This window comes from Falco peregrinus, unplaced genomic scaffold (genome assembly GCF_023634155.1).
Source record: "Falco peregrinus isolate bFalPer1 unplaced genomic scaffold, bFalPer1.pri scaffold_42, whole genome shotgun sequence".
Classification (NCBI taxonomy): domain Eukaryota; kingdom Metazoa; phylum Chordata; class Aves; order Falconiformes; family Falconidae; genus Falco; species Falco peregrinus.
In genome coordinates this window covers 1,517,998-1,544,926 of record NW_026599609.1, presented here as the reverse complement: position 1 = coordinate 1,544,926, position 26,929 = coordinate 1,517,998, and the positions used below count along the sequence as shown (strand labels likewise).

Sequence of the window (26,929 nt, the reverse complement as noted above, 5' to 3'; positions counted from 1 at the left end):
ACACGGCTCTGCCCTGGGCTGGGGAGGCACACTGGGACAGCCTCCAGCGCCAGACCATTTTTAGCAAAAGCAATCACAAATACAGTTAACTTCTTAGCTGACTTGTCTACAAAGAGGGAAAGGCTCCATACGATAAGCAGCACCCATTATTACTCTGCTGCAGAATTTAGTTCTTCCAGAAGTAATACACTCTGTTTTGCCAGCATCTAACAGCAAACCATGTAACACGAAGACGCAGAGTTAAGGTACCTGTAAATGCACTGGTTTTGTTTCCCGGCTTTTGTGCTTCCCAGGGCTGTCCTTTGTTGTGCAGCTCTGATATTTTCCAATTTTTTTATATTTGTATATAGTAATTGCTAACAGAGAGTCTAAGGCTAGCAATCATAACATCTATTTACAACACGCACACTGGCTGTGTGCACCTATTCCACCAGCCTCCCGTTTGCTTCAAACATGTCAGTCTCCCTGAGGACACGTTTAATGAGAAACCACCCCCCACCCTGCAAAGCCCTGCTTTACTTGCTGCCGAGCCTCCTGCATCCCCCTGGGCAGATTACTTTTGGAAGGCTGACCAGGGAATATTTACCAGCTATGGAATCAACAGAGTTCAGCCACATGCCAACATTTCATGCTGTTACCTAAACTGTGTCAGAACTCTCAGAACTCCATCAAAACAGAACTGGTTTGCACTTTGGTATTAAAAGTTATGTCCAGGCCTGAACACCTCGTTGAGAGCTGGGCCACACAGCAGGCTCCTCTGGGCAAAGATTTCTTTTCTACGCAGCCATTACGCAAGTACCAATCTGTGAAAAAAATCTGAAACTCAAAGAGAGAGAACCTTGATTTGACATAGTGCTCTTGCTGCATGTTCCGTAGAAGGGAGGTCACCCACATCTTTAGATCTAACGGAAAGTAGGAAAGAAGCACCAAGTGCAAGGTTCTGCATGTGGGCTGGGGCAACACCAAGCACAAGCACAGGCTGGGCAGAGAACGGACGGAGAGCAGCCCTGAGGAGAAGGACTGTGGGGTGTTGGTGGATGAGAAGCTCAACTTGGCCCAGCAACGTGTGCTTGCAGCCCGGGAAGCCCAGGGCCGGGGCAGGTGGAAACTGGGCTGTAAATCCTGGGCCAGAGTTATTTCCTGCAGCTTAAGAAAACTGCGTGGGTCTGGTGATGTCTGGTTGCTGTTTTTAAACCCACACCCCCCCCAGTCGGTATTTCTAATAACAAAGGGTCAAAAGCCAGCAGGCAGTCCCCGCGGCGCGCAGGCAGGCAGGTGCGAGCGGAGCCCAGAGCCCCCAGCAGCATCAAGGGCAGCACCCGCCGCTGCAGGCAGCACGGCCGAGCAGAGCGGAGTGTCCGCAGCAGCCGAGCCCCGCGCACCGCCCCCCCGCGGGGCGCCCCCCCCTCGCTGCCACGGCCGCAAACCCTCCGCAGCCGCGCAGAAAGCGCGCACGGGCCGGCACGGTGCTGGGAGCTGCCGCCGCTGCCACAGCTCCCGAAGAGGGGCCAGGGGCCGGGGCGGCTCGTTGCCGTGCAGCCAGGCTCGCCCCTGCAGCCGCCCCGCAGGAACCGGGACATGGCGCAAAGGAAGAGCGGCCGCCGGCCTGGGAACTGCTCTGCCGGGCAGCGGCCGCTGGGTGATACACGTGTCAGCGAGAACCGCTGGAACAGGAAGCAGCTGTTTCTTCCAGCTGTGACACGCTCACCCCTGGTCATCGAGAACACGGAGAGAACACCGATGCGACACCCGTTGCCGTGCCAAAGCTCCATTTCTTGCAACACCGCTACACGTCTGACAAGGGAAGCCAGCTGGCAGCTGCTGCACATCTGTCACCGCCAGAAAGCACCCCCGCTTCCAAGGGGCGTCCACCAGCAGACGGAGATCTAGGAAGAAAAGGGAACGCTGAGTACACAGCAGGGCCCGGGTATGTTTCCCTCGGCAGCGTACAGAGCAACCGCATTTCTGTCGGGCACTACAACATACGCTTCCAACGGCAGACTAGAACCTGATCACCTGAGGCCCACCCTGCCTGGGCAGGGGTACAACAGGGCACACACGGGAAACCACATCCCACCCTGCTCCCGGTAACAAGACTATCGGTAAAAACACCTTTATTACAGAAGGTGCTACTTATTTAAAATACCTTATTACAAAACATCTTATTACAAAAGTTATTTTTAAAAAAGTAGTATCTTGTTACAAACCACCTTATTACAGAAGTTACTACTGGTTAAGAAAGATGTTATTACAGAAGCTGTAAGGAAAGGTTTCGCCTCAGTTCATCTTACTGCCCGGTGCTCCCTTAGCACATCCCGGCCACAGCTGGGAGCTACACAAGCCGAGGCGGTCCTGACAGCTTCTCTGCTCCCTTCTCGTGCGTTTTGCTCAGGGCTGGCTCGTATGAACACGCATGAAGCCATTACATGGATGGTTTAGGTGCTCTTCCACATGGATCTCCTGAACACCACAAGTAGAGGATGTGCCCCCTTTATCCTTCAAACAGTATTTTAACATGAACACAAATGTATAGCTATTAAAAACTTAAGATCTGCTATCAACGTAAGTACAATCTTCCTCTAAAAATTTAAAAAATATTTTCAAGACATAATTAGAACAGAGTACTAGAATAATAAATAACTTATCATTATAGATACCATTAGCATCAAAAGGAAATTATTAAACCAGAAGAATTCCCCAGGAACGTAAAAGATCAGCAGCTGTGACATACATACACTTGCTGGTGGAACAGAGAGCTGGTTCAGGAAGGAAGAAGGTTTCCTGGTTAATCACTTAGAAAATTAGCTCATCTTTCCTTTAGCTGCTCTCCTGAAATCTCAGACCCATTCAGACCCAGAATCTTGCGACTTTCCAATGCTTTTGTTTCATACACGATCCCCAGTAAAGGGCCACGGTACGACTGCAAGCAAAGGCAGCGAGAGCACCAACCACCACCTATGCCGAGCATACTGCAGCTCCCAACAACGTTAAATAGATAAATAAATAAGTGAAACAGATTCCTAACAGAGCACTAAAACCCATTTGCTTCCCAGTAAGGATGTCTCAAGAAAGTGTTTAAGGGTTCCTGTAAAGTTCAGACTTTCCAAATCTAAAGAATACAAACAGCTAAGGAATTACTTCATATTAATTACTCTGACCACTCGGTGCTTTATAACTTGACAGGTAGAAAATGTAATGAAAGAGGCCTACTAAACAACACCCTACCAAGTTAAAAAGAAAGCACAAAATAAGAGTGGTGTGGGGCTGGTTTTGTTGTTGGTTTTTTGTTGTTTTGTTTTGGGCTTTTGTGTGTGTGGTCTTTGGTGTTTTGTTGGAGGTTTTTTGGTTTGTTTTTTTTTTTTTTTTTTAAACACAGCTGAAATGATCCAAAGTGGCTGTTGTGGGCAAAGCTCCACTGCTGCTGGAGTCTGACAGGGGAATCCAGCTGGCAGCTGCTGCACATTCGTCACCCACTTCTCACTCTCTTATTTCGTCCTCCAGAAAGCACCCCCGCTTCCGAGGTACATCCACCGGCAGACGGAGATCTAGGAAGAAAAGGGAACACTGAGTACGTATCAGTGCTTGGATATGTTTCCCTTGGCAGCATACAGAGCAATTGCATTTCTATCAGGTACTATAAAATATGCTTTCAATGTCAGATCACCTGAGGCCTACTGTTTAAAGAAACAGGAATTCTTCCAATTTTTCAAAAATTTAAATATAAAAACCCAAAGCAGATTATAAGAAAAGTGCTCCCATTCCTCAGTGCGTATTATTTAGAAATGCCTTTGCCTCCATGGATACCAAAAGCCAAACATTAATTACTATAAGCCCCTGGCAGTATCTACAGAAAGGCCTGACCTGCCTGTGCCATATCCCTTTGTTTACCCAGAAAAGGCACAATTGCCTCGAAGCACACCACAGCCAGCGCCAGGATCCCAGAAAAAACTCGTGGCGTCACAGAGAGGACAGACAAGAGGCTCCTTTTTTGACAGTTACCTCGATCCACAGCAAAACAGAGATACTTCCCACGTATGGCCAGATCTTGCAGGTCAAGAAAGCGAACAAGTACCCTGATAAAGTCACAACAGCGCTACCACTGCAAACATCACCCACAAGAAATTTAACCTCTAAACAAACACATTCACATCTTCCAGCCTCTGTTCGTTCTCTGTACTACAAAGTTCCTGCCCAATAGGCACCACTTTTGCACTTTCTGACACCTGCCTCCTGCCAAAGCAGACTCTGTTGGGAACACATCTTGAAAACGCATAGGGATGGAGAAATGAGGGGGCTTGTAACAATGCACCTCTAAATTATGGCAAGTTAAGACACAGGGTATGACACCCACTCATCCCAAAGAGCAGACTGCCAGGACAGGCAATTTGAAATGCCTTCAATGAATATATAATGACGTCAAGGTAATGGCAACTGAGCTGGAGCAAGCAGCTGCCGCTCGGACTCCCGAGAGCAGCTTCACTTTGGGCTTCACACAGATGTTCAAGAGCTCAGGGCCAGGCCTGTCCCCACATTAACTCTTAACACCTTTGTAGGAAGAGATCTCACTGTGACCGGATAGGAAAACTAAATGAACATTAACAATATTTTTGGCTGGAAGGTGCAGGAAACAGTTCAAGGGAACAGACGACAGCATGGGAGACCTTGCCTGAGTGAAGATTTGCCCTTAGCAATTGCACCCAGAAATCTATTTACCTTGGAGGGAATGAGAAAGAACACACAGTGACACAACTGCAGCGGCATGGGAGTGGGTGGTAAATGTCTAGGGCACCTTGCAGCATAAAAAAGAAAAAAAGTCAGAGACAGTCTTCAGATTTTGCAGGACTAGACGGCTCACAGAAAATATATGGTCAGCCATCGAGAAATAAAGTTTTTTTGCTTAATGTCTCAGCATCAGCTTAAATGCTTCAATCCAGAAGTAACAAATTCCCCCTGCTCCATTCTGAGATGCCTATTTCCAGAAAGATGGGCTGCAAACAAAAATTCCTCCCATCAGAATCTGGTCCTTCTCCCGTGCTCTTTTAGAAGAGGAAGCACAAGCCACAGATATTAGGTCCAGTAGAGCTGTGCTCACTAGCTGAGTGTGCCTGTGGAGCACAATGCAGAGGAGATGGGGAAGGAGACTCAAAGTATTTACAGAGTTCCTCTCAATCCTTTGTGAAGTCCAAAAGGACTCCTGTTGCAAGTGTGTGTGCTGCCAACAAAAGCAGACAGATTTATTTCAAAACTCCCATTTTAACAGACAAGCTCAGCTAGAAAGTAGTGGGAAAAGCAGATGCATCATCAGCACCTTCAAATCTATGTCCTAAGAACGAGCTTGGGGCTGAAAAAAAGCAGTCCCTGAAAGGTGAACTATTTATTCCTTGCACCTCCGTGTGATAAACACAGCAGGAGCTAGAGCACCATACCCATCGCCTCTCAAGAAAAAGAGTGGGAAGGGAACAGATGACACAGCCCGTAATCACTTGCAATGATGTATCTTAGCGCCGAGTTAAGTTCTGCACCCTTTGTAGCAGACTCTGGCTCCCGGGAGGACTCAGAAGTAGTTGAAGAGGAGGGTTCTTCACCCGCTGTGTAGTTAATCTGCATTAATGACATTAACTTACAAAAACCACAGTGGATGCTAAATGTTTGCACAGCTTCAAAAAGGGACTCTAAAAATCAACTGAAGGTTACTGAGGCCTTTTCTGCTTAATGGTACAGAAATGCCAAAGACACTGTTGGAGACAGGACAATGAACTAGAGACACCTTTCATCTAGATTCTGCTGGGCAGACCGTTCTTAAAACTGGTAAACTAGAATTTAGCTGAGAAGGCTGGTTAAATACATTGGTTTTCCATTTGAAGGAAGCAGATAACCCATCTCAGTGATTTATGGTGCTGCAGAGATGGGCTGGCAGCTGTGGAGGGAAACCCTGGGGACGGTGTTTTAGGGAAAGGACGCTCGTCTTTTCTTGCTACAGAACAGCTGTGAAATGCAAAGAAGTCCAGTCCAGCTCTTTGGAGGGAAGCAATGCCTTCTCCACAAAGGCAGGTTTGATTCTTGGTGCATTTTTACAGATTAACACCTCGGGTTGGGCTCAGAGCTGCTCCCAGTCACTGAAATGTACCACATTATATTGGCTCTCGCTGTGTGGTATCTAGAACTTGGTGTCACCGCGTAACAAAGAAAAGTGATGTTAAAGAAAAGTGACATTAACATAGAAAAAACCAGCCTACTGAAATAGATGGAAGAAGAGCCTTTTTCACAGCAGGGTGCATGTATCAAAGTGCAGGCTCAGAAAACTTGCAAAGGAGTGCCCAAAGGAAAACAGGAAAACAGAGAGGACTCCATCACACTCAGAGGGCAAGTTGCCAAGAAACACCTGGAAATCATCGTGATGCATTTTAGCACAGAGAGATTAAAAAAGAAGTTGTTTCCAAAGTCTCACAGAGGACGGGAGGTGCTGACAGACGAAGGTGTAGTCAGAGCAGCAGAAGTCAGCTCGCACTTGAGCCTGCCTGCTTCAGGCTTACAGCTGACATGCAGCCGACAGGCTATGCCAGCTTGGAGGCTTCTATCACGCACCCAACTGACTTTGGGCTAGCTTGAGCCTGATCACGTTGGGCTCAGGTGTGCTGTCTATCTCTACCCTTAACACGCACACCAAGCCCCAAAGGTACAACAGTGGAGATGCAGGCCTGGATGACCGTCACATTTCCCAGAGAGCAGACTATGCCAATCGTTGCTAATTAGCGTTAGCATAACAGTGTTTCATCCCTGTGGAACAATCCCATGGGAACGCTTTCCAACATGTTCCTGTACATAACTTTACAACTGGCACGTTAAGCAAATGTTTTGCTTCAGATATGAAAGCTGAGAAGTTTGCTAGTTATCTGTGATACCAGGAAGTAATTGAACAAGAACTCCTGATTATGTGTTTTAAACAAAAGCTTGTCTTTTTTCAAGGTGGCATCCCACCTTTTTTTCTCAGCTTCCTGACAGAAAGACTTTATTCCTTACTTAAATATTTCAAACTGATGGGCATTATGAGCTGAACTATTAACTAGCATCATGATCTGGTATCTAGAAACCACCCTTTGAAGTGAGCAACGGCTCTTCAAACCCCACCATCGGCTCTTTGATGAACAGCTGTGAGGGAAACAGCTTCTTAGAGACTTGCAGGCTGAACCAAATTCCCCTCTAGAATGGATCCCAAGTACTTTTTGTGTCCTCTTATGTCTCTCTAATCTGTGGGCATTTCGGTTTTCCCTTCAGTTACTAGATTTGTGAAGTTTTTAGCCTCAGATACTCTGCGGCTTGTTTTTCTCATGTGCTTCAGGACGCTACCAGACTGGTACAATGCGTTCAGTGATCTGAGACAAAGAGTTCAGACTTCTACACTAGCTTCATCAGTTTGGTGGGTTTTGCCCCTGGAACTTCCATAGTTACCTCATTACTCAGTGTTTCCTTCACAGCACTGTCGCCCTCCAGCGAACACGTCTATGGACTTAATCTCAATATTGTGACATCCAGGTTTCTGGCACAACTCCCAGAACTTCAAGTTTTATTTACTTACATAATTTATACCCTTGCCCACATCAGAGTAATTAGCATAAGTGTCTCTGTTGAAGTGTGTTGCTAAGTGCACTAAGAGGTTGTACAAGTTTAGTATTTTAACTGAAGGAACAATGAGGTACTCACACGGCAGACAACAAGTAAATTCTTCTACTCTCCCCTTTCTGTAATAGTTAGTTTCAGAGTAGCTGTCGCCGTAATCTCTGAGAAAACGTAGAATCTTTCTTACCGAGAGAGCTGCCTGTGTATGAACTGTGTCTTTTCTGGGAGAATGATTTTACAGATGAATCTGTCTGTTCTACAGATTCGTTCACAGGCTCAGCTCCTGAAGTGAATTGTCTCTCTTCTGTCTCCGCTGTCCTGGATTCACTTTTAACACTAGTATTCTCCTTAAAAAAACACAACACAACACCAAAAGAAATAAAACCAAAGATCACTCAATGTTATCTTATAATAAAACTAATATAAAACCAATAAAACAAAATAAAAGCTATTCTTCTCCACTCCAAAAGGGCACCTAACAGGTGGTGAACACTGCCTAGACAGTTGACATAGTGTTTTTAACTCAGAATTAAGGTTGCTAAATTGAAACAACCTCTTACAAAACATCATATTAAGCAAAATATGAGATCAGAAAACTAGAATACACAAAGTTAGGGTACATGTCCCCACAGTCTGAACTTTTCCCTCAGTTATTAAACTAGCTAGAAGAAATAAGCTAGAAGAAATACAGGTGCACTCATTCTTACCAGCACATGTAATAATAACGACAGATCTAGCTCAAACAACTTGGCAGAGCTGTGTGATGCAGAACCACACATGAACCACACATTTCTGGTTGGGAATCTCACCCCACCCCATCCAGTCGTTAAGACATTAAGTTATAACGTGTTGCTTGCTTTTTAGAGCCCTCTGCTGCTGCTCTACATGTATTTTGCAGGCAACCATTTGGCAAACTGGTACATTTCCATGATCATGTGGCAAAAACCTGTAGCTTAAAAAAAAAGAAAAAAAAAAAAGGCCCGAACAACCAAGTTCTGTTTCATTTTCACTGAGGCAGTACAGGCCCAAAGTTAAGCACCTGGAATCTACCTTTAGACAGAAAAAATTTCACAGTATCACCTGTTCTAGAATAGTCATCTCTTCTGCAAATATCTTATCCATCAATAACCTAAAGATGAATGACTGCTCAGAGTCTGCAATGTTTCCTTCTATTAAGGGGAAAAAAAGCTTTTGAAAACCATTATGTGTGAGTTTACAGAAGACAAGAGGTCACACTTGGTAATAAGACAGTCTTTCAAAAAATCACGCTCACCACCTTGAGTCTGTCATTACTCAATGTTGAGTATATAACAGGCTATGTGTATACGTATCAATAGAAACACACATACATTCCTTGACAAAGTTGTATAATAACATCCAAAAAGGCCTGTGCAAATACAGTAATGCAGTACTCCAGGGAGAACTAGTTCCCTCCCACACACCTCCTGCACTTGCTGGATACCCATTTGACTCGTTTTTTCCTCTTTGAAATGTGCTGTCTGGATGTATTGCTTTAGTACTGTTAACAAGGCCACGTGAAAAACACGTGGCTAGCAGTGCCTTTTGTCTGATGTCTGAACCACAACTCCTTCCCAGGCACAAAAACAAAGGCGGCAGGCAGGCTGTAGGTCACTACCTTCACCAGCTAGAATCCAAGTCTTACGAGTGATGATGACTTCTCTATTCCTGGTGACACTTCCATAATAACAAGTTCTAGAAAAATCAGTGAGCAGCCTTCATCAAGTAGTGAGAGAAGGGAAGATTTCTCAGGTAAGCATTCTAAACCGGATATTCCACCGGACAACTGCTCTAGAAACAATTCTGCAAACTTCATTATTTAAAAAGAAGAGACTAATGAAGAGCAATACCAGGCAGGGGATGTAGAAACCAAATTGCAGTGTTTGATAAAGAAAAAACAAATAACATGCATATTGGGATCACCATTATTAAGAAACTGTTACTAGCCTACGTGGTGAAAGAAGTCTAGACACTCTAACTAGCAGTTCTGCAAAGGACCTGGGGATGCTGCAGTGCCCAGTAAGGCTAACGACACCTTGGGCTACACCGGGACGAGCGTGGCCAGCAAACTGGGGAAATTTCATTCCCCCTCACTGGTGAACCTGTACTTCCAATGCTGTGTCCAATTTTAACCCTTACAGCTGCGTGTGTGGAAACTGAAGAGCTGTCATACTGCACAGCACCCCTTTCAGATTTCTTTTTATCACTGTGTTTATAGAATCTTACACACCAACTCTTCAGTAATCTAATGTAATAGGTAATAATACCATTTTCAGCCTAACAGCATCAGCCTAGCCCACACAAGTCTGGTTCCCAAGCTATCCCTTTTTTTTATTGTTTGGTCTTTTAAGCGAACATGTTTCTGACCATGGATTCACCGCACCTGTGGACAGGCCCTCCACTCAGGTCTAATACTTCTGCAGCTTCAGAGTCCGAAACATTGTTTGGCGGAGAATCAAGCAAAGCTACCAAAGCTGACAGACGTGAAAGTTTTGCCTTTTCACTTCAGTTACTGAAAAATGCCAAAACTGCTGCATCTCACTACTTACACGACTTACGAGACACTGACTGGACTATACCTATACGCAGCTGGAACCATGACAGGAAGCTGAGGTACTAAAATTAGCAACTCGCATGAACGGGGTTTGCTGGATTCACCTTCCCCAAAGAAAGCAAGCGTTTCAGCCTTCACATAGGTATGCGGCCAAGGAGACTGAACGAAATCGGAGGCAAATTCCTCTTGATCAAGCATTACAGAAATGTTCTATTTCCACTTTAAGAAGAAAATAAAACATTTCTTAGGAGTAGGAGTGGAATAAGAGATGCCCATTGAAGGCCAAAGCCTGTAAAAGTCTAGGACAGAAATTCACTGAGGCTGAGAGGACAACGCTGGATCCGAACTGTTGAATGTACTAACTCTTTTCATGTAAAGAGCCGCTCTTTAATTTGCTGTCTTTTAGGAAATCGGGAAAGCAGAATAAAGCAGGTTTCTACTAAACTGTTACTTCTATGAGGAAGACAGTTCAAGGCTCAGTGCTGGTCACAAGAGTAATTAAATGCTGGGAAATACTGTGAACGAAACAGAAAACAAAACAGTACCAGCTTCGTGAAAAGGTCCCGTATGCTAAAACCGATGGTTTCAAGGGCTGACTTCAGTCCACAGAGCAGAAACCCAAGATGAAGTACACAGTATCATCGCAAGTCCTCGGGCTGAAAGTAGCTGGAAAGTATAAGCAGGAATGCCCTGCTCTGTTTGCGCTCCTTGTTCTTGCTCTTCCCTACACGTCAGGTTACAGCGGTTGTTTTGAGACTTGACGCTGGGCAAGACAAACCTTTGATCTGACCCAGCAGAGCTGTTCTGATGCTCTTGTACGAACACTGGAGGAATTTGCTCCCCCTCTGCTTGTATAGAGAGGAACAGAGCGGTCTTCTGTGCACGCCCACTATTCTGTCACAAGCTTGCTCTAAAACACATGGTACCAACAGCCACTGAAAGCCTGAGTGCTTCCAGATTCAGGGATGAGGAAGAAAACTGTGCTGGAGCCTGATGTGAGGAGTACAGGCACCAAAGCCTCCTCTGGAGAGTTCTGCACCTGCCATGACCCCAGGCTCTGGACAAGCAGGGTGTTAAGTTAACCTTCCCTCTCCCGAGTTTGGGAGGAGGAGACTAGTTGAAGAGTAGTTCTAACAGAAAGAGGGAATCTGTCAAACAAAACGCTGAACAGTCCCTGAATTGCTTTTTAATTGCTCAAAAAATGAGGCCAGTTATTTAACCCGTTACAGTCCAGGACCAACATCAGGATTCTCACAAATATACAAAACCTCCCTCCCAAACAACTACGTGGTTCGTGTGCTTAATTCCCCCAGTTCTTGACAAGGAGGTTCGGGTCACGGACTCCAAAGGCCTTCAACAAGGGACAACCTATCATTCGAAAAATGCAGTTCCAAAATTCTCAAAACTGACAACATTTAAAGTGCGGACAACGCTTAATATATTGAGTGGGCACCAATTAAGGAGTGCTGCCGACTCTATGCACTAGCACAGGGATGTGCTCTTCCCTACACAGTACGGAGCAGAACAGTCTAGTCTAGGCTTGAGCTATGCAGAGGCTTGATCAGAATACACACCCCTTTCTAGAAAGATACCCAAGAGGAAGATGACTAATCTTTATAACGCTGAAAGCAACAATGGGAGGTTTGCGCCAGCTGATGACTTCCGATCTAGAAACTTCAGTGAAGGCGTCAAGCTACCGACAGAACAATAAAACAGTAGCTTCAATGCACACACAAAAATGAGATTGAGTGCCTACATGCAAGGTAGGTCTCATGCAGCAGAAACAGATGCAGTCAATCTCCTGCGCTTACCTTGTTTTCAAAACAAAACACACAAAAAAAGCAGAGCACACATTTGCTGCCTTAACAGAGTAACATCTAGAATGCCCCTCACCCCTCATGAGACTTACAATTTTACATACCGGGAAGACCAGGTACAGGTAGACCGAAGTACAATTACAACTTGTTGTACACCACAAAGTATAAACCAATGAAGATGCTTTATACCAGTCAAATGTCAATAAACTATACTTTCCACAGAAAACAGAACTTACAACTATTTATCAGAAACAATCTAACCGTTTATCTAAATTTAAGCAAAAATCTGCCTCCAGTGGCAATTCTCAAAATACTCTTCTTTGTTGGAGATTAAAGATGGTATGTTACAACCTAAAAAAGCATCCACTTCATCACCACGAATACACCTGCACTACGCATGTTTCCCATGCAAATGAACACCCTAACTTGGCCAACAGGCTGACACATGTCATGCTCATTAACATGGGAAACATGGGATACTAATTCATTCCGTCTTCTTTTTTATATCTTGCTTTACCAAGCAAACCCTTCACTGTCCATTAAAAGCCTTCAGTTCTTAAGCAGGCAAGAATATTGAAAAGCTATCGGTCCAGACCCTAGCATTACTATCAAATATAGTTAGCTCAAGAAAGATGTTGGTTTACCTCCCTTTACCCCTTACCTGCTCTGGACTGGACAATTCTTCCTGAAAAAACATGAGGGAGAACTCAGCTGGGCGGTGATCTGGTTCTTTGCTCCGTTCTTCATCTGCTTCCTGTGTGGTCAGAAGTTCTTGTAGTATTTTAGCAGCAGCAGCAGTTTCTATAGACAGAGTGGTATCGGCAGCACAAAGAATGCCAGAAGGCTGTAATGGAGACAAATCCAGTGCTCCATCTGCTGCCACCAGAAATGACGTGTCTGAAGTTACAGGAGCGAGACATTCCAGCTGGCTTTCCTCAGTTGAAGAAGGTGTGTAACTATTAACAGGCGGTGCCTGATTTCCATTAAGCTCCAGGATTGAACTCTGGCTCTCTACAGGTGCCACTCCCACCTTTTCAGCTTTGCATGATGAATGCACCTCAGCGGCAACCTGAAACGTGGCTTCAAGACTGACTTCTGCCTTCTTGTTTTCTTCAGATGTATTACATAGCCAGTCAGACGGCATCAGTTCAGCTTCATAAGATGACTGCATTGGAGGATTCTGGAAAAAACAAATACAGTGAACTTTTGTATAAAAAATTACCATGACAGGATGTGTATTGATTCTGTTTATCCATTTATCCAAAAGCTTGAAAGATTGTCTGTTATTCTCAGTTAAAATAGCAAGTTTAACCAGAAGAAAAAAAAAACAACTGCTACTTTGTCTTGGTTTTCATTAACCACCTTACTCTTGGCACGCTTCCTTTCTTCTATTCATGGTCTATCCTGGAGAGAAGGTTACTTACCAGGAGCTGGTGTATGCCTGCAGATGCATTGTCTGCACACCCTTTGCACCGCAGGTGTTAAATATACCCAAGCATTCAAATCAGAGACTTCTGGTCTTAGTAGGACCTGTGGGGGTACATTAGAACCACCCTCTTCACGTGCCACATACGTAATAGAAAATGAGAGAGAAAACCCACCTGCCTTCAGTTCCTTCTGAAACTCAAGCATTCCTGTTGTTGTAGTATAAATAAATCAGTATAAACCACAACATTTTTAAGCAAAAGAAAAAGGTCCACGTGCTGTAAATGTGCATATGGACAACACAACTTGAGGAACTCACCGCTTCTTAACCAATAATACCATTTTCCTCCTCAAGTGATTGTCCATAGGCACATCTACACAAGGGGTGCCCCCCAGGGACGCCCCAGTCCCAGGAGGAGTGGGAGTTCAAATACCGGTGACAGCAAATACTGTAAAACTGCCCTGCCTGTCACAGCCTCACATCTGGACTCTCCTGTCATGACAGGGTCCCACAAAGGCACAACTCAAAGTCTGCATCAATCTGCATAAAAACCCGACAGAATTTCAGGTCAGAAACCCTTCTTGTAGAACCTACAGAGACTGCCTTTGCCATCACAGATCAGGTCTGAACACTACTACAATTTTTCACTGTAATGACATCACAGGATGACAGGACACAATCAGCAATCCAGTGATGATTTTTTTAGTAGCATTCCTATATATCGAATAACCTTTAAAACAGAATGAAGACAATGAAAGAGTTTTTCCAAAGCAGCAAGTCCTGCCCAAGTGAAATGATAGATGGCATTTTAACAGCCAGTGTCTGTACTGCTACTTCTTCTGGAGGTGACTCAGTCAAAGGACACTAGAAGGGTCATTTCTTCTGACAAATACAAGTCATACAATGATGCTGAACAGAAACTCAGGTCTATTTAAAATACAGCCTTCTTTTGGAAGAGATCCAGTGTGAAGGATTAGTCCTTAGTGCCTGACTATCCTTAGACCTTCTAGCTGAGGTCATAGTTAATGAAAAGCTACTTCCAGAGACGAGTAAATTAGAGAACAGGAAGCTGCAGGATCACCTACTAGGAAAGCCGTATCAGATCAAATGCCAGTGAAGGACGTGGCCTCTCCCTGATGGAGATACCACAAAGAGATGAGATCCTGTCTCCTGGGTGTGTGAAGGCAAGTCCTGGCGTGGATTCGTGTAGATGTGCCAGTTTGCAGATAGCCACAAACTGTGGAGGGTGGGGGGAAACGGAGGGGAAAACAAAACCTGGAATTTGAGAAATTTAGGTTAAGTTAAGCAAAATCTTTTCATTAAAGGCTAAGCCACCTTTATGTTTTTATGAGATAGGTTCAAACATTATTCCTCTCATTTGATTTTTTTTTCAGTTCTATTTTTTTAAAATGTTAACAAGGTGTTTCATTTCTGTTGCATTGCTTGTTTACTGTCATAAGTAGTCAGGATTCTAAGTAAGATCTGGGTTACCAAACCGTCCAGGAATAAGATCATCCCTGCCAAAAACCGACCAACCAACCCACCCATACTGAAGCTTTTTCTGCCTCTTCTTAGGGGACCTCAGCTTGAAGCTGTTACAGCACATATTGTCCTCTTGGATGCACTACAGGATCTCGTATGTATTTCCAACAGGAGAAAGGGGCCACGCAAAGGTACAATTTAAATCCTTTTAGTTCACCTGGAGAAGGATGGGGGGGAGGCAGCAACGAAACAAGGAAAACCGATAAAAGATTGAGAAGTCAGGGCCTGGAAGACTAATAGCTTGCTGGTCATGCAAGCTCAAGAGGAAAAATGGTCTGACTTAGCAGAAGTGGTGAAAGAGAAGATCGGCATTTCACTTATAAGATTAGTGTAGCGTGTGCAGGAATTAAAGCACAACCACACCTTTTCAGGGACCGCTAGGACTACACAAATCTGGCTCGAGTGCTTGGGCAATCGGAATTAGTTCAGACTTGATTTCTTTTTGAAATAACATGGCTGATTATCATTCCTTATTACAAATAAAAGCAAACTACTTAGGACTGCTTTTAAGGTCAGAAAGTTGTTCTTCTTTTTTCTTGCATGTCTATTTCTTCCATTTCCCGTTACCTCTTGCTTCAGTTCCACAAGGAAATACCGACAGCTTAATAACCACGGTAATAGCAATAATCAAACGGCAGGGCTGCTATTAAAAAAAAACAAAACGAGGTGGGGGCAGGAAAAAAAAATTTTTAAAAATCGCTGAAATCCAATATGTAGCCTCAGTTCACATCTATGATAAAGCAGCGGGGAAGTACTGAGCTAATGGTTGTGAGCTGCCAGCACTGCTGTTGCAGAAGATAGCAGGAGGTCTCTCAAAAGACTCATTCCTACCCAAGGATACTGATTCATCACACTAATCCAAACCCCACTTAAGAGAACCCAAATGAAAAATGGGTAAGAAGTTGTACCTGAGCTCCCTGTTTTGTAACCAACCGTGATGAGAGTGTAATGCAAACCTCTGAAACCCCGATTTCAGAAACCTGGTGAGATACACCATCATCAGCCACCGTGTCTGGGTATAACCACCTATGCCCCCTTGCCATTCCACGCAGTAATTCTCTGCAGCTTTTCCTGGAGAGCAAACTGCAGCCAACCAACCAGTTAGTTACCGGCCTGGTCTGCCCGTGTTCCAGGCAGGGTCACCTAACACTTTCAGCAGCTCAGGTGCGTACTGTACAAGCCCAGCAGCTGGCCTCCAAGACCCAGAAACTCCGCCTGTCTTAATCTCTCCTCAACTTAAAAGTGATGCTCTCTGCAAGACCCAGTAAGGAACAGCACAAGGTTTAGGCTTCCTTGTCCAAGAGTGCCCGCTTTTCCTTCTGAGACCACAAAGCACCGTCTGGATCCAACAGAAACGGGGCTGGTAACCAGCTTGCTGACTGCTAGTGCGCCGATACGGTTCGCTGTCTTCGGGACTGGTCCAGCAGTTTCGTATAGGCTCTGCCACTCCTATCTAGCAGCACACAGCGGGACCAAACAGCCTAAAACGCCCCGCAAACCACGCTTCAACAGCATCGCACTGAATTCCTGCGACTGGTGGAAGTTATTGAGTGGAACGATAGGAAATACACCATGCAATAGTTCTATTTTTTGTGAAGAACAATAAAAATGCTTAGTCAGCCAGGGCTGATGAATTTTACTGCTTTTGAGGATTTGTGCAAGTGTTTACTGATGGATGATCAATACACCAGCCGGGCAGGATGCTCAATACTGCAGCTTGCCACATCCCCCAGCAGACGTTTGGGGAAGTATATGCCCCAGAACACACAAAAGGCAAACTGATTATTCCCCACAGCTCAGCAAGAACCGCAGGCAAACTGCTGTCTTCTGTACCACCTGCACAGCCTGTCACCACGTTCCAGGAGAAATGACCTATGCTATGCTAAGACTCAGAAATCTCTAGAAGTCCCGTTGATCCACGCGGTACGATAGCTGCGTTACCCTGCTCAGAGACAGCCGGTTACTGACCTGGTGGAACTGATACAGGGCACTGCTCGCCTTTGGCCTTCTCACGCAGAGGATCGCCTTCCCGCAGTCTGCCCAGATGCTCGGCAGCTTTTTGCTGGGGGTTTCCAGGAAACAAAGCAACCACTAGCAAGTGGCCTAAAGCTCTTCTGACTCCACACACTGCCCACGGACTTGCTTCTCCAAACAACTGATTTTTACTAGACCCTTTGGACACTGTATATTATCCTTCAATCTAGCCACAACACCACCTTTGACAACTCCTTTGGAATGATTTACTATCCCATGGATCTCGGCCTTCCGAGATAAGCTATTTAATTGTGACTGCCCATCGCTCAGATGGATCCTCATGTCCTGGATGAAAAAAGCAGCTCACAATGAAAGTGAGAGGACAAAGATGCACTGTGCGAAAAATAAATACTACAATATCGACAGCATGACTGGCTGTTGGCTATTTATAGCCTTACACTAACGTGTTATCCAGGCCATAACCTGCCCATCTTGGATAAGCTTATTTTTTAAAAGAAGTCATGAATAAAAGAGAAAGGTTGATATTTGCAAGACAGGAAACTGGATGATCAAGCTTGGGTAGGTCAACCCTTTTTCAACATGCATAACTTGCTTCGCTTGTCCTCTGTGAGGGGGAAAAAAGTATATGCGTTATGCTGTAATAAAAAAGGAAGCTCTTGCATTTTTACTTCAGATCTTCTGATATCTGATAAGCCAGGCCCTCCAAATAAGGTGCAGTTTCCACTAGAATTACATAACGCATTTACAGGAAGTACTGGAGTTATCTTTAATAAGAGATCTCCGAGGTGGGGCCCATTCCACAAAGTCACCTTAGTTTTTCTCGTTCATCAAATGAAACTCAGGACTGCAGGAATCTGAGACAAAGAAGTGGAGCTGCTTCTCAGTATTTTCATAATATTAAAGAATCTCTTTTTGTCCAGGCAAGAACATTCTTCAAATACAAATGCAGGCTCATTAACTAAAAGTGATTCTGGTGAAGTCAAGCAAAACCACTCCACTGATGAGGACACCCACTATGCTGCTACCCTGAAACCTAACCTGAATTACAAAACTACCCGTTTAACATTCAGTGGTTCTTTGAAATAGGTATTTGTAAACCACATCACTTTCACTTTATCAAGCGGATCAATTTTCAAATTTATATCCTTAATTTCACAAGCGTACAAACCTGCAGTTCATTCATACGGTCTCCTTCGCTTTCACCTCCTTTCAGTAGGCTACGCTCACCTGGACAAAGCTGTCGTGGGTGCACGCTGAAGCAGCAGGACCAGCACAGCCAGCCAGAGGATCTGTGTGGGCTGCTGCTGAACAGCTCTGTGGTGTGGCTGCAAGAATTCAAACACAGCTATCAGACTGCCGGAACCTGTGTCTGCTGTGCAGAGTTCTATTGCTTACTTCGATTAAACATTTCAATAATCACACAGTAAACAACATTCCAGAAATTTATTGTTACCTCCCAAGTCATTTTAAGACCAATTTCTTAACCTTAAAAATATTTAAGATATGTATAGATATATTAAAAATATATATTGTAAAACTGGTAACACACACACATACATGCAGAAACTTCATAATCAGAGTCTTTTGTGTCTTAGTATCACCTCTCTGATTTGGCTGCTTGAGTTTCTTGTCACAATACACCACAGAAAGCGTATTCACATAGCTGAGCCTAGGTGCTCATACACACTTGTGACCATGTGAATTTTAAGACTTACAAAGAAAATGAATTATCTTAACCAAGAGTGTATCATTCCGAAGAATATCATGACTACTCCTAAACTACCACTCACCAGAAAGGTCTTCATATGTAAATGAACCCTACAGGCACAGATGCATTCAAAAGGCGCGACTGGACTTGCACTGTCAGGTGGCACCAATAACTAATATTTCTCACATGGTCTCCATGACTGATTTTTCATTATTAGACACTCTCAGATAATGAAGCTTCAACGCATTTCTTTGATGCGATTCTACTGCTGTCAAAGGTTTTGCAGACAGTTGAAAGTAAACAGAACTAAATCCTTAAACTAATTATGGTCTAAGGCTAGTGGGGAAAAACTTAGATGAGCATATTTTATTGTACTGACTTTTCAATAAGAATCATAATGAAAAACCAGGAAAATCTTTTTGTCATGGAAGTTAACAAACAAGTTTGAATACACACAAAAAGAAATCTTTTGACAAAGTTCTACTTTGATTTTATTTAATGGGACTTCAAAAGTGAAATGAAAAGAGTCAAGAATAAGATTGAACATACATTCTTCAGTTCTCTCACTTATTAAATACATATCTTAAAATTAACTATCACTTTCCAAACAAACTAATCTTACTGCTGTGCTCTCATGATGAAGGAAACCAGACTTTTTCATGTGGACATCTGAAGAAACACGCTTTCAGCATGCTGTATGTTATAATATACAGAAGAAAGGATAGTGGAGAGATTAAGAGATACACAGGCACGGAAGTAAAACCACTGAGACAGTCCTAGAGTGACAGTGAAAATTAAAAGATTTATCATACTCCAGTGAAATGTCACTTACACTCTCAGAAACGCTAATTAATTCACTGGAGTTTTCGAACGCCTCAGATTCCCTAAGTTTCTGTATTTTAGTTTTGATTACAGCTTGCAAAATTTGGTATGTTTTCACCACGTTCTCACACCCACCTCACACCTCAGAAGATTCTACCTGAGCAACATAGCCAAGTTATCCTTTAAACTTAAAGCAACGAGCGTCATCCAGTGAGAGAGATCTCCATATTCATGTCTAAATCTACGCTGGTCTCCCTCAGCTCCCCTACAGGCAGTACTTCAAAACAGGCACTTCCAGGACACCAGTAATCTTACCCCAAGACAAACTCTAAACCGAGCAACGTGAATCGCGCCCGAGACGCCCCTTTCCTTCCCCTGACTACGGAAGAGGGCTGGGGCCTTAGCTGAGACAGAGACAACTACAATTCATCATGATGAGTTTCAGCCTATGCTCTGTAACCAATAGAAACGCAAAGCGGGGACCACCTCCCACCTTAATGAAGCAAGTATTCTGGATGAGGCTTGGAGCAACCTGGACTAATAGAAGGTGTCCCTGCCCACGGCAGGGGGGGCGGAACTTGCTGATCTTTAAGGTCCCTTCCAACCCAAACCATTCTATGACTCTCAGGACACCTGCTCCTGGGAGAAGACTTAATAGTTAGCAGCTGGTGAGGCAGGCTCCACACTCTGGCCACCACAGTAATCTTTGCATAAGGAGCACGTAGCAGAAGTTGCCTGTCTCAAACATTTAAGTGTGTCTACAAGAAATGCCCAGCTCCTCAGAACCCTTCCTTGAGAAAAATGACGTTATGGAAACTGTTGATTATTGTCTGAAATGTTCTCAGCAGAGGTCTCAGAAGAGATGCACAAAAGATGTAATGATTTCACTGTGTAGGATTTCTAAACAGGGATAGCTAGCTGTCTCTGTGAAGGTGCGGCTGCCAAAGGAGGAGCAGGCAGAAGGAAAGAATGATAACTGAGCTTTAGTTTGTTCAAGGAAAGGGTCACTGTTCTGAATTTCAGAAGTTTTACGGAAATTAAACAAAAACACCACAAACCCACAACAAATACACCACCACTCCCCAGAAAATACCCTATCACGTGATTTTTCCAATTCAAGGTAAGGGCAAGGAAAAGAACAGTAATTTGCTTCGACTCCTCTTCTGAAGAATAAAAACACTTAACTGAGACTGATTTATTTTGTAATCAAGTGATTAAGTGAGACTGACAATTACGGCAGAAATAATTTCGAAAAAAAAAAGGAGCCAAGACTTTTGTACTTTCTAGTCTTCAGTGCATAAAAAAATACAACATAAAGAAGCTAAGCAAGAAAAAAAAAATAGATACAAAAATAGTACGAGCAGAATGAAATATTCTACACCAGGAGTCCTCAAACTACGGCCCACAGGCCGGATATGGCCCCCCAGGGTCCTCAATCCGCCCCCCCCGTATTTACAGAACCCCCACACCACCACCACCCTGCCGGGGGTTGGAGGGGGAAACCAAGCAGCCGCAGATGACTGCCTGCCACCTAATCCGCGCGCCGGCCCCCTGTTTAGAAAGTTTGAGGACCCCTGTTCTGCACAATACTTTTGACTGATCTTTGAGTTTAAAACCTCAACCTGGAAAAACATGAGACCAAGGCCTAGGATACTACTTCTTAACAAAGTCTCAGTGCTTTAATATCATTGTCCAAGTTTTGCTTAATTAAAAAAAACAAAAATTAACGTTAGCCTCACACCGACCAGTTTTGGACAAATGTTCTTCTCCTCGCCCTTTCACCTCAACAGAAAGGCTATCCAGAAAATCACCAGGGGACACACAAAATCTGGAGGAAGGACACGAATACCAAACAGAAACTCCTTTTGCTTTAAAGGTCCATCTTCCTTTTAGACTGGACACTTTCTAATTCTCACTTTATGCACATGGCAGAGTATTGTAGAAAAATATTTGAAAGTCTCACTTTAAAATCCTTTTTTGAAAAGCAAATGCAGAACTTTTTTTTCATACCTGTTGGATAGCAGGCTTGTGAGTACGGCACTCAAGATGCAGACCTGCTACAATTTGCAATGGATGCAGCAACGCTTTGAGTCCCTTGCTGAAGTGGCGGAAGAGAAGCCGCAGGCTGGAGTGTGTACGTGGCTCCCGTTGGAAGCGTCTGGAGTACCGGAAAGGCAGCCCCTTTATCTGGAAAAGCTGGGGAAGCCCCTTGCCCTGGCAGCAACCCAAGTGGTCCCTGCTGGATCCAAGTGGAAGGGACTGGAGTCGGATCTAATCTTTGTGCCGGTGAAGTGCTGGGGGCTCGGCACGAGGTTGCCGTGTAGGAGTAAGGAGGGAAAACACCTTGACCGTAAAGTTGATGAAACCGTCCTACAGTCAGCAGTCCTGCAGTGGGTACAAAATAAAGTGAAACAAGTGTTAAGGGAAGGAGTTTTCACAGGCAAAGAAAGGCAATATGAGGAGCCAAGGCTCTACAACATGATTTGGGAAGACTGCCTTTGCTCCAGCGTACTTAATCCAGAAAGACTGTACTCTTAGACCCGAGCATGCAGTAACTGCTGTGTGGCACACGAGCGAAGCGCCAACACAAAGTTAAATCAGACAATATATTTTTAAAAAGGGACATCATAAAGCAAGATTTTACCAAACTCCACTACTGACAGCTCACAAACAGCTAAGGGAAGGGCAATGTCAAAATCCTCCAAAGGACTTTGCAAGTACTTTATGACAAGTCATTTATTTGGTCAAGAAAAAAAATTCAAAGCCAGTTTTTCCTCAGTCAGCTCAACTAGTTCAGTGCAGACTAAAATATCCCAGACTTTGCCATTTTGTTATTTCCTAGATAGTCCTTTCATTCTTCTCTATTATTTTACAGTTTCCTCTCTCAGACAGTTACTGTTTCATGAAATGGTATTTGCTTTTATACCATGACCAGCCCAATTTCTGTTTTGGTGGCTTTCTTGAAACACTGACAGTAACACCCCGAACGCCTGTGCTCATTGATTTCTCTAAGAACTACTGCATTTGTGACTCCCCTGCAGGATTGCATTTAGCCATGAGAATTACAAGTTTCAGGATGGTTCACGTCAATAAGGTTGATCTAGAAGCCAGGCTTTCTCAGACCTGTAGTTTCCAATTCTCGCTCAAAAGGACTTTTTTTAAAAATAGCCTCACATTTACCTCTGGCACTCCTCTGATGAAAGCTAATTCAAGAAATCAGTAACATACAGTCATTATTCTGCAAGTTCACATTTAACCATTAAGAATCACTAAATAAATACCAGCTGACCCTGAAAATTTGCTAAGACTTAACGTATAGGACTGTTTATTCCCTGTTCAGTACTTTCACCATTTATAAACAGAGAAGGAACAGGGGTATGAAAATCCTTTTGTTTATATTTTACCTTTGGATAGGGACATGAAGACTATCTAGTTCTAACACATAAACAAGACACCACAGGATGCCAAGTTACCAACCTCCCGTTGCTGTACAGGAATTGCTCCTGAATGTTTAACACAGCGTTACATGCTGCAAGACACTGGGAACAGACTGACGCTTTGCAAACACAAGTATCTCTTATCTATCAAATCACCTCACATTTACAGCAAAGACGTGTCCCTAAATAGTCAGTACAGAGCGCAACAGTGCATTGTCAGCCTGTCAGAACTTGACCGCATAGAAACCCCAATGTTTTCCTTGTTCTGTCTTTCTAGAAAAATGAGACTCCTAGAGCAAAAACTCTGAAACTGCAGCCATCAAAACAGAGGACAAAAAATGAACAGGTCATCTCTTTCTCATAATTTCCTTTACCAGTGGTCTGCATTACATCAGACAAACCACATGTCATTGAAGTCTGCAATGACTCATCTTAGCGTTAACAACGTTCACATCAAATCATTAATTTAAATGCTTCCTAGCCTCCCTACCGAAATAAGTTCCATCCCTTCTCCGATGCTTCATTTTGTTGTCTTGGTATTGCACGTGCAGTTCCACACACATCACGGAAAACACCACTTGAATTAGATGAAGTTCCTACCCTGACACAGTAACCAAGAGCATGGTGATACCCTACTCTGCTCTAAATGCCAGCCAGTGCTGCAGAGAGCAGTACCGTCAGCTGCTTCTCCCCTTCTCCTGGTCGCACAGTCCTGCCGCTCCTCCTACACCGCACCTTACAGCTCTGCACCCATGGGGTGCATCACCCGGGTCCAAGAGCCAGCCACAAAAAGGCTGTTAAAGTCTTCTCCGATCGTTCCGCTGAAACAACATGTTGCTGTATCAGCTGCAAGGAAGATGACAGTTAACACGCCACCAAGGGAATGGGAAGCCGGAGTGCTCTTCTGGCAGCAGCCCACAGTTAGAGCAGCCCAAGAGCACTGCAAAGCGAGATATTCACATCTGCCTTACACAGCGCCAGCTACAAAGCTTTCGGGCCGATACAAAATGTGTGGAATAATCCTGAGGGCTCAGACTTGTCTTGGGAAAACTCAGATCCTCTCAAAGAGGGTTAGAAAGAAAGAAAACATGCTCTAGGGCTTTTCAGCAGTATTATTTTCTAATTAGCTCTCACCTACTCTTGCAATCCGTTTTAAAAACTTGTGAATTCTTTTTCAGGAGACAACCGACAAAAATCTTACTACCAGGTCTTGCCTCCTTTGCACAAAACTAACAGGATGCTCTAGTTATCACTTCACATGACTCACTGTCTCGCACACATTTAATGACAGCTTATTAAGCACCCCTACTGATGGGCATCCTTACCGACGGGCAAGAAGCAGTAACGTTCACCTGGTAGAGCTGTGCCAGCTCCACAGAGATCGGGCAAGGGTGTTCTTAGTGTAGTACGCAATGGAGACTGTACTATAGTCTACAGGCAGCCTGAAATACACGTGAACCATGCTACTCATGCTTACTGGCAGCAGATCTACCTGCATAAACGACAACAGCTTCCCTACACCAGGTGAACTGAGATGCCACCGGCAAGGACAGGTAACCCTTCTCCCTCAGGGGAGTGCTGATTTTCAAATCCCATGCCGGCGCCCAGCCGCTCGCACTCACAGCGCGGCTGGTTGATGACCAGCCCCCGGCCGGAGGCGCCCCAGCGAACGGAGCGGCAGCGCGGGCTGCTGACCAGCCGCCGCAGCCTGGCGGGGAAGGTGTCGGCACTGACGGGGCCGGGCTGCTGCGACGCGTCCGTGTCGGTAGGTGGCACCAACGCCGCGCTCAACCGCCGCCCGCGCGGCCTCCGCTCCCCCCGCCACGCGCCGAACGGCACGTGCACCGCCTGCGAGGCGCCGCCCGCCGCGCGCGGCCCCCGGCCCTCAGCCCCGCCGCGGCGCTGGTCCGCGCAGCCCCGCCGTCCCCCTCGGCTCCCCGGTCCCCTCAGCCCCCCCTCAGCCCCGCCGTCCCCCTCGGCTCCCCCCGTCCATTCAGCTCCCCAGGTCCCCTCAGCCGGGCCATGTCTCCCCGCCGGTCCCCTCGGCCACCCCCTCCGCCCCAACGGTCCCCTCGGCCACCCCCTCCGCCCCGCCGGTCCCCTCACCTCGCCGACCCCTCAGCTCCGCTGCCACCAGCATCCCCCGTAGTTTCCGTGAGCGACCGGGCGGCTGAAGCTCGGGGCGGCCCCGCCGCCAGCCCGGAGCCGTCCCGGCGGCAGCCTGGAGGTCCTCGAACCACGGCGCGGGTGGGCGCCGGGCCGTGGAAAGCGGCTGCAGGCGGGGCAGAGCGGGGAGCACGCGTTCCGCAGCCCCGCGCCCCGCCATGGCTGCCCGCCGCACCGGGACCGCGCGCGGGAAAGGGGGCGGGGCCGCAGGGCCACGTGACACATCGCATCCCAGGGAGGGGCGGGGCGGGGGCGGGTTCTGCTGAGCAGCCGGACCTGCCCGGGCCGCCGCGGCTGCCGCAGGGTGCGGGCGGCGGGGACGGAGGGGACGGGGACGGAGGGGACAGAGCGGGGCGCGGGCGGCGGGGACTGGGGAGCTGCTCCATGTGCCGGGGGTGCACCGGGCTGCTGCGTACCCCGCCGGGAGGAATGCTGCCGGCAGAGCAGGTGTTGCAAAGTGTCGGCTTAAAAACCACTGGCAGTTCACAAAAGGAAAAGCAAATTTATAAGGAGTGCAGAGGAACACGGAACAAATCGGGAATTGTGTCACATTTGCCCTAAAAACCCGCAGACCTGTGCAGCTCTGATCCCCACGCCAGAACAGATCAGGTGGAGTTAAAATGGGGCAGAGAAAATCAGCAGCGAGGGTAAGAACTAGCTTCAGCGGAAGGAAATGCTGAAGAAGGAATCTTCAGAGGGGCGGTTATTATATAAAAATACAGGTAGTAAAGTTGTAGTTAGTGTAAAGGAGGCAAGCACGACTAATGGAGGATTTCAAATAGGAGAAATCAAATCAGGTACTTAATCACAGGGACCAGGGAAACTAATTGCCACAGGATGTTTTGGGTACCACAATGTTACTTGGCTAAGGGAAGGTGTTGGGGAGGGTGCGTGTGTGTGAAGAAATAAGAGAGGAAAAAAGAAAAAGAACAAGATTAACTATATTCACAAAGACTAGAACTCTTAAGCGGCACCTTTGTCACTGCGAGTGCTTGCACTGTGCGCTGGCACAGCTCTGAGGCGGTGCCTGAGCTGCACTGGTGCAGATCTGCCCTCTCCTCAGCCTTGTGCTGTCAGCTGTGACTGCAGGCAGACTGCAGGAACCAGCAGAACCATCCTTACCGCTGCAGAACAGGAATCTGCTACGAACCGAAAGGCAAAGAAGAGCAGGGAGCTGGGGAAGGAAGAGTGCGGTGATCTCTCTCTCTGCTTGCATCTTGCCCACAGCTCACCAGCAGTGGCGGAAGAAAACGACATTCCTCTGTCTTGGCTGCCCTCAAAGCAAGGCAGTAGTGAGAAGGCTGAGCACCTGTGTGTTTCGTGACCTCAAAATACATTATCTTGGAGTTGTCGTAAGATTTCTAGCAAGAAGGTACAAAACCAAACCTCTTCTTTAACTAAAGTCGTCCTTATTGCTTTGGTTTACAGCATAGCCCCTAACCACCAAGGCAAGTAAAAGCGCAGTAAGTTCCAGAAAGGGGGCAAAATTGAATAAACTGATGGGAAACTGTTCCTATTTTTAAACTGAAAGCAAAATCCCTCTGCTCTTCTGCATAGCTGAAGTGAGGAAAATGATGTTTGGGTTGGGTTGCTTAACAGAGTTTCACACTTCAAATTAAACCAGAAGCAGAAATTTTGTCAATGTTGTCATCAAAGCCAAAATCCACCACCACAGAAGGATGCTGCTTTACCCAAGGAATTAATGGCCTACGATTCTAGTAAGCTCATGCTGTCATCTTCCCAAGAGGCTTTGCAATTTTTTTCCCCTCGGTAATAATTTATTAAGAATTATGTTGCTCAGTGTAAACAGCTAAAACTTAAGTAAAG

The 26,929-nt window shown here is 45.5% G+C and overlaps 1 protein-coding gene across 2 annotated transcripts; it reads right to left on the bottom strand.

The window, feature by feature from the left end:
- Positions 1 to 1,550: 1,550 nt before the first annotated feature.
- Positions 1,551 to 25,223, bottom strand: LOC129783497 (heat shock factor protein 5-like). 2 transcript variants are annotated; one of them, XR_008745317.1, is made up of 7 exons: positions 25,043 to 25,223; positions 21,510 to 21,884; positions 18,197 to 18,294; positions 12,668 to 13,186; positions 7,805 to 7,964; positions 2,736 to 3,545; positions 1,753 to 1,886 (listed from the first exon to the last, which is right to left on the bottom strand). XR_008745317.1 is itself a non-coding variant. In XM_055793452.1 (6 exons), exons 4-6 carry the CDS (start codon positions 13,175 to 13,177, stop codon positions 1,705 to 1,707), a joined length of 852 nt encoding a protein of 283 aa, XP_055649427.1. In that variant the 5' UTR covers positions 13,178 to 13,186; positions 18,197 to 18,294; positions 21,510 to 21,884; positions 25,043 to 25,223; the 3' UTR covers positions 1,551 to 1,704. The 2 variants fall into 2 exon arrangements, 1 of the variants encoding a protein (XP_055649427.1); XM_055793452.1 differs by lacking the exon at positions 2,736 to 3,545 and having other exon boundaries at positions 1,551 to 1,886.
- Positions 25,224 to 26,929: the final 1,706 nt, after the last annotated feature.

Coding starts and splice junctions, on each gene's coding strand:
- LOC129783497 (XM_055793452.1), bottom strand. CDS start 13,177: ATGCAGTCATCTTATGAAGCTGAACTGATGCCGTCTGACTGGCTATGT. Junction 7,965..12,667: donor AATTGTCCAGTCCAGAGCAG/GTAAGGGGTAAA, acceptor TGTTTTTTTAAG/GAGAATACTAGTGTTAAAAG. Junction 1,887..7,804: donor ATACACAGGCAGCTCTCTCG/GTAAGAAAGATT, acceptor TTTTCTTCCTAG/ATCTCCGTCTGCTGGTGGAC.